This window comes from Antechinus flavipes, chromosome 6 (genome assembly GCF_016432865.1).
Source record: "Antechinus flavipes isolate AdamAnt ecotype Samford, QLD, Australia chromosome 6, AdamAnt_v2, whole genome shotgun sequence".
Lineage (NCBI taxonomy): Eukaryota > Metazoa > Chordata > Mammalia > Dasyuromorphia > Dasyuridae > Antechinus > Antechinus flavipes.
Genome location: NC_067403.1, coordinates 170,329,931 through 170,337,524, shown reverse-complemented (window position 1 = coordinate 170,337,524; position 7,594 = coordinate 170,329,931). Strand labels below are relative to the sequence as shown.

The window sequence follows — 7,594 nt, the reverse complement described above, 5'->3', positions numbered from 1 at the left end:
CATTACAGATCAATAAAAAATGATTTTTAAAAATTTATTTTTAAAAAAAATTCTGGTTTTGCCTCTTCGTCCTAAGTCCCAGAGTTTAGCACAGTGACTGGTCTATCAACAACGCTTAATAAACGCTCGATGACTACAAACTAAATAGGCAATTTCTTGTGTTGTGAAAGTAATCCTATTGACCAGGGTATCACGTGACTTCCAGGGAACAAAAGGAGGGGATGGGAGGACACCACCTTTACCTAACATCAGGACCAACCCCTCCCAAACCCCAGGTTAAAAGATTTCATTTAAAACGAAACCACAGGAGGGAAGGTTTTCCCACTCGTTCTTTCAAGCAGATGAAGTTATTAGGTCTACAACACAAAGGTGAATTTTAGAGGTAGAGGGGTGCTGTCTTTCCTAAACCAGGTGTATAGAGACTTAGAAGCAGAGGCAGGGTCCAGAAGAGGAAGAGAGGGTGCCATCCCACGTGGGGAGGCGGGGCGTGTCCCTTTTCTTGGAGAAAGGGAGGGGAGAAACTCGGGTGGAGGAAAGGAGAGGGGGGAGGGGAGAAGAAAAGGGGAGCAGCCTTTGAGCGGCGGAGGGGGTTCAGCTCAGTTCTCTTAGGAAGGGGGTCTCCTCCCTCAGTCCCTTCCCCCTATCGCTCTGGGAGGGAGGGACCAGGCCTCGAGGGGAAGGGTGGAGAAAAGGCTCCGGGCGGGGCAGCAGAGATAGCTCCTCCTCCTCCTTCCCCTCCATTTCGTACCTCCCCAGATTTTTCCCTCCCCCTATTTTTTTTTCCCTGCCCCGCCCCGCCCCGCCCCCGGTGGGGGAGGCCGGGCAGCTAGCTCCTCGGCTAGCTAGTTCGCTTGCCCGGAGCTGGGCTAGGCTGGGCTGGTCGTGGCGGGTCGGCACTCTAAGCGGCCACGATGGCAGAGTCTTCTGCTCCAGCTCCGGCTCCGGGGCCGGCTCCTGCTCAGGCGGCGACAGCGGCGCGGGCCGAGGGCGCTGGGGAGCCACAGCAGTCCCCGGCCGGCAGCAGCCCCGAGCCCGGATCGCCCGAGCCCGCGCCCTTCTTCCTGCTGTATCCGGGCGATGGCGGTGCGGGCTCGGGGGCGCGGCTCCACCACCAGCCGCCCCTGCAGCCGCAGCCCCCGCCTTGGGGCTGGAGGACACCGCCGTCCCCGGGCTCGCCGCTACCATTCCTGCTGCTGAGCTCCCCGGCGCCCGGCGGCACCAAACCCCGTGAGTACGGAATGGGGGAGGGCGGGAGGGGAAGGGGCTCAGCTTCCACGGGCTCATGTCGCTCCCCGAGGTGCTGCCGTCGAAGCCGGACCCCCGCCCCCACTCCTTCCTAGCTGAGCACTGAGGACACCTCCCCTTTCTGAGCTCCAGCTGGGGCTACCCGACTCCCGACCACTCCCCCCGTACTGCTTTCTAGGTGGGGCTAAAGCCACCCTCATCTTCCCTATACACGCCCCACTTCTATCCCCTCGCCCCTCCTAGAGGAGGCTGAAGCCAATCCCTTTTTCCAGGCGGGACTGCCCCTCCCCCCCCTTCCCCGCACCCCTTCCCAGCTGCGGCCCTCCACACACTCCGCTCACTCCAGGGGTCCACGAGGTAGCCCGAGGCCGGCCCGCTGTCAGTGCCTTCCTTTCAGGGAGTGGAGCGGGGAGCAGCTCTCTCCAGGGGAGGCACCCCCGGCCTCCCATCCAGGCAGGACTGCTCCTGGTCGGCATCTCCCAACTCCCTCGCGTTTGGCGACCTCCCGCCCGCCTCCAAGTTTGCATTCTTCCGAAGTCATCCCTTATACTTGCTTTTGTTAGGTCCGTCCAAATCAAAGTTCCCTGCCACAAATGCCCCGGTAAAAGTCAGGGGCGTATGTTCCCCGATGCTAAAGGGAGTGTTTCCGAGCCCTGTGAGTGGTGGTTAGGACGGGGAGGCGACGGAGACCCCGCCACAGTAAGGGTGACATTATTCCCAGCCGATAGGCAGTGAGTGGGGCCTAGTGGGCCCGGTGCAGAGACTTGGACTCCCGAGCAGGCAGTGTGGTGCAGTAGATGAAGAGGCTGAAGGGACTTGGGGGTGTCAGGGGGGGCCTGGGTCCTAGCCCTATCAATGACTCTTATGCCGACACTAGGCCTGCAGCTCGCGAACAGTGTGGTGTGTAGGGGCTGACCGGACTTTGGGGAGTCAGGGGGCCCTTGGTCCTAGCCCTGACTCTGGGCCCTCTGTGTGCACTCTACCTTCTAAGGGGCTGATGGTCTCCTCATCTGGAAATTCCCTCTATCAGGGAAATCACAAGTCCAGCCTCAGTCCACATTTCCTCACAGGGAAATGTGAAGAGATCCCCAAGCCTCCCCGCTTACTGCCTACTGAAACTTTGAAATCTGTGAACACTTATTAAAAGCAGTTTGTGTCTAAACGCATGGATACACAAAGATAGTTGAGACTCAAACTGCTTCTGTGAGGCATTATCTGGAGGGCAAAAGTCAGCCAGAAATCCAAGGGCAAAGCTGTTTGTGTTTGGCATTTTCTGTCATGGGAAATAATGTATTCATTGTATTGCCAAACTAGGTGCTTGAATGGTAGCTGAGTGCCTTCTGTGTACTGGAGCAGACCTTGGATGCCCCCAGGAGAGACCCTGGATGTGGGCAGATAAATCAAAGAGAGAGGAATTTTCTGGAAGCCCCCAAGATTGGACCTCCTCGCTGTAGATAAATCCGGAGGTCTGGGTGGATGCCACTGATTACCGTCCTTGGAGACACTCAGTTTGATCTTTGTGTATGTCATAATACCAGGCAGTGTGTGATGTGCCAAGTGCGTAGTACAGATAGTACCGTAGGAGTTTGGAGTGCTCTCTAGCTTGCCAAACAGTGATATAATAAGCTAAACAAGGAAAGGGGCCCTAAGACAGACACACAGATTCCTCCACTTGGAATTTAAGGCTTTCCACAATCTGGTTTCAACCTACCTTTCAGCGATATTTATTACTTCCTTTTCACCAGCTCTAAGCACACTAGCGTCTTCCACCTCCCACCCCCATTTATTCACATACAAGCTGTCCCCCTTCATCTCTACTTCTTAGAAATCTCATCTTCCTTTAAGCTTCAGGTACCTACCGTTGAACAGCCTTCTCTGATCCCCCAAAAAGTTAGTTTCTTCATTTTTGTTTCTCTATCCCTCCTTTATCCTTTTTCTGCTTTTCTCTTTTCTTGTCTTATCCTTTCTCCTTCTCTTCCTCTCAGTCTCCCTTTTTTTCTCCTCCTCTCCTTCTTCCCTCACCTCAGGTTATAGCCTCTGTTCATAGTTATAGTATCCTCTTGTTTCATCATCCCACTGGAATATAAGCTCCTTGGAGAACAGGAACTATTTGTTTTTTGCCTCTGAATCCTAGCATCTATCAGTGCCAATAATTATTGAATTTGTTGTTTAGGCCTTCATTTAGGTCTAACTTTTCATCCCCCATGGACCATACTGTCAGTAGGGTTTTCTTGGCAAATATACTGGAATACTTAACTTGACCATTTCTTTCTCATTGGATAACAGAGTTAAGTGACTAGCAGGATCAGACAGCTAGTAAGTGATTGAGGCCCCATTTGAATTCAGGTCTTCCTGGCTCCAGGTCCAGTACTCTATTCACTGAGCCACCTAGCTGCCCCTAATTTTTTTTTTATTAAAGTTTTTTATTTTCAAAACATGCATGGGGATAATTTTTCAACATAAACCCTTGCAAAACGTGTTTCGATTCCTCCCCTTCTTCCCACTCCCTCCCCTAGATGGCAAGTAATCAATATATGTTAAACATGGTAAAAATATATGTTAAATCCAATATATGCATACATATTTATACAATTATCATGCTGCACAAGAAAAATCAAAAAGGAAAAAAAATTAGAAAGTAAATGCAAGTAAACAATAACAAAAAGTGAAAATGCTATGTTGTGGATCAGTTCCCACAGTCCTCTTTCTGGGTGTAGATGGCTCTCTTTATCACAAGATCATTGGAACTCTCCTCACTCATCTCATTGTTGATAAGAGCCACATCCATCAGAATTGATCATAGTATAGTCATCTTGTTGCCGTATATGATGAGCTACTGGTTCTGCTCATTTCGCCATTTTCATTTTCATTTCATCAGTCCACGTAGGCCTCTCTGAAATCATCCCACTGATCGTTTCTTACAGAACAGTAATATTCCATAACATTCGTATACCATAACTTATTTAGCCATTCTCCAATTGATGGGCATCCACTCAGTTTCCAGTTTCTAGCCACTACAAAAAGAGCTGCCACAAACATTTTTGCACATGTGGGTCCTTTTCCCTTCTTTAGTATCTCTTTGGGGTATAAGCCCAGTAGAAACACTGCTGGATCAAAGGGATGCATAGTTTGATAACTTTTTGAGCATAGTTCCAAACTGTTGGAATGGTTGGATTCGTTCACAGTTCCACCAACAATGTATTGGTGTCCCAGTTTTCCTCCAAGATTTGTTAGCCAATCTGAGAGGTGTAGTGGTATCTCAGAGTTATTTTAATTTTCATTCCTCTGATCAGTAGTGATTTAGAGCCCCTTTTCATATGACTGGAAATGATTTTAATTTCTTCATCTGAAAATTGTCATCATATCCTTTGATTATCAATTGGAGAATGACTGCCCCTATTAATGGATTGCTATTGTTAAATGGAAGCTAACCTCTGTACTGCTAAGTCAGGGGTAAACTATCCTGGCTTCTGGCTTCCTGCCATCTCTCAAAGCTTACTGCAGGTGCTTGATAGGATAATCCATAACAGTCTTACAGTTCTATTCTGGGTGGGTTAGGCCTTTTAAATTCAGGTGTGAGCATGGAATAAGGAAGGATTGAAGAAGAAAAAACAAAAACAATGGATGCTTGAGTGGAGAGCATATTATTTTTTAAGGTAGCTGTTCAATTCTCAAAAGTGTTCTGAGGACTCCATTTTAGGGAAGGCTGATTCAAATTAAAACTTTTTATAAGATATTTTAGTTTTTAATAGGGTGAATATTAATAGATACAAGCCACATAAACAGAAGCTCTTGGGAGAAGGACTCTTAAAGAGTGTAAAGGAGATCCTTAAACCAAAAAATTGAGGATTGCTTTTTTTTTCCCACAAAAGGCAGAAATTGTACATGCACCAGTGTCTCTTCAATCAACAAGCATTTACTAAATGCTTATTTTGGACTAGGCACTGACCTAACTTGTGGGAATACGAATAACAAAAAATATAGGCCCCGTCCTCTAGGACCCCACCTGTCTAAGAAGGAAGACAACTTGCAAAATATTGTACTTCCTAATGTTTATAGTTTAAGTGGCAGGTAATTTGGATTCAAGGCTGGGGGATGGGGAGGGATGAGAAAGGCCCATGGTAGAAGATAAGAGTTGAGACAGATTTGACATGAGAATGAATTGGGAATAGCATGGAATATGATGGCAAGATTGTGAACCTGGTGGATGTGAGTACCCTTGATAATACTATGGAGGATTGGTAGAGAGGAGCTTTGGGGGAAAGAGTATATTGGGTTTTGAGGTACCTCCAGGAGGTTGTGTTGGTTATGTTCAGAAGGCAGTTGAATTGAGAATGGAGTTCAGCTAAGAGATTAGGGTTGGAGATTCCGATCTGTATAACAATGCATAGATGAGAGATGAGAATTGAATCCATGAAAACTGGGGAGATGTTACAGAGAAGGGGACTCAAGATAGAGCCTAGGATAGGATTTCTTTGATGCTGCTTCCTGTGTCCTTTCTTAATCTCCTTCCATGGTCCAGGTAGAGGCCCCGAGGGATATCCTAGTGGGGCCCCAAGAATAATAACCCCTTTGGCCTAGGATTCTGGACTTAATCCTGGGAGTTGACTCCAGAGGGCCAGTTTCTTTTCTCTTGCCTCCACTCTGCACCTGGAATTTTTTCCAGGAAAAAAAATCTCTAAAATAAAAGTTTGTTTATTGCCCTTTAAATTTTTTTCTTCAAACAGAAAAGAAGGATCCCAATTCCTGCAGTGTCCCTCAGTGTTCCATTTGGATGTGAGATAGCTATTATTATCATTATACCCACCTCAGAAAATATTTGAGATAGAAAAGAATCAATGCTGCCCACAAAACCCTTCCCTCTCCAGCAAAGGTAACTCACTGGGAAGAGGTGGAGGGCTGACAGACAAATATTTCCCATTCCCTTTGGAGTTGTCATTGCTCAATCAACTTCCCAGGAGAGCAGGATTGGTGAGTGCTGGTTTCCTTGCCCCCTAGAATTAGGTTTTCAGCTATAGGAAGATCGTTTAACAAATCCTTCTGTAAGAATTATGCTGTGGAGGAAATCTTATAGGAAACGGAAGTCTTAAATCTCTCCAGACCTCTCAATTCTCATGCACCCTGGTCTCTGCACTCTGCTCAGAAAAAGCCAGAAACTTCCCTCTCTGGTTTTCCCAGTCCTGTTCTTGCCTATGGCCATTACTGTTTCAGGAGGGAGGGAGCCCTCCTTTCCCTTCTCCTCGAACTTGCCCCCACAAGCTCTTGTTTTGCAGACTAGGGAAAGAGCAGCACTCCCTGCAGGAACCTGACACCCCCTTATTTGTTCCCCCTTCTCTCTCCCCTCTTCCCCCCCCCCCCCCCCCAATCCCCTAGGAAGCAGCTGCTCTTTTGGAGAACCAAATTCCTGTATTCTTCGTGCTGGCCAGGACAGCACCTGATTGGGCCTTTCAAACATTGCTCTTCCCCCTATTTGTTGCCAGTGAAATCTCCTTATTAGGACAACAGGAGCCAGCCAGCTGGTCAAGTTTCCTAGGGCTAGGCCTAGGAGGGACAGTTAAAGGGAAAAGGTGTGTGTATGGGAGGGGATGGGGGGGGGGGAAGGAGTTGGAAAGGGGACGGGAAATTGAATATTGGACTGTTCCAAGCAGATTGTCAGGGCTGAAATGCTGGGTTTCACTAACTTGGTCAGTATACCTATAGGATACAAAGGGATATTGAGGGGGATATAGCACTTTGTGGCCCTTGTTAAAGGTGACCATTTTGTAATATGATTTTTCCGATGCCAGGATAGAGTAAATCTATAAATCAATTGACAGGAATTTATTAAATACTTATGCTGGGCTTTGCAGATGCAAAGCAAAAACAGCTCCTGTTCCCAAAGATTTTGTGTGCTTTTCGCAAATAATATGTACAAATACAAGTTTAGGTTGGCTCAAGTGGTTTGGGCAGATTTGAAAAAGAGGTTGATATTTGCCCAAAACTGCAGGCTCACCTTCCTGAGTTCAAATCCAATATCAGACACTTAACTAGATGTGTTATTCTGGGCAGGTCACTTAAGCCAGCAAACTGGCTTACCGTTCTTCTGTAAAGTGAGCTGGAGAAAACATACCAGTATCTTTGCCAAGAAAACCTCAGAAGAGATAGACATATTGAGGGAGATGGGGAAGTAAAGAGCTTTTTAGCTTAGATCCCGATCGGCCCCAAAGTAGACAATCTTAGGTATGCTTTTGGAGCGGCTGTATTTTAATTGTTTAGCGGTACCTAAAAATAACTCAAGAAAATGAATCTTGTATGAGAACAGCAGAGGCAGATCATGACCTTCCAGCAGCCACATGTGTACCTTGTGTAC

At 47.4% G+C, this 7,594-nt stretch overlaps 1 protein-coding gene across 9 annotated transcripts in view; it reads left to right on the top strand.

The window, feature by feature from the left end:
• The first annotated feature begins 813 nt into the window (after positions 1-813).
• Positions 814-7,594, top strand: part of RUFY3 (RUN and FYVE domain containing 3) — a 125,160-nt gene continuing 118,379 nt past the window's right edge. For 5 of the 9 annotated variants that reach the window (XR_007948080.1, XR_007948078.1, XR_007948081.1 and 2 more), the window contains exon 1: positions 814-1,227. Coding sequence is in view for 5 of the 9 variants with exons in the window: in XM_051964529.1 (XP_051820489.1) it covers positions 912-1,227 (316 nt within the window). In the remaining 4 variants the exon portion in view is untranslated. The remainder of the gene's footprint in view (positions 1,228-7,594) is intronic. The other 4 variants (XM_051964530.1, XM_051964531.1, XM_051964522.1 and 1 more) reach the window with 2 other exon arrangements.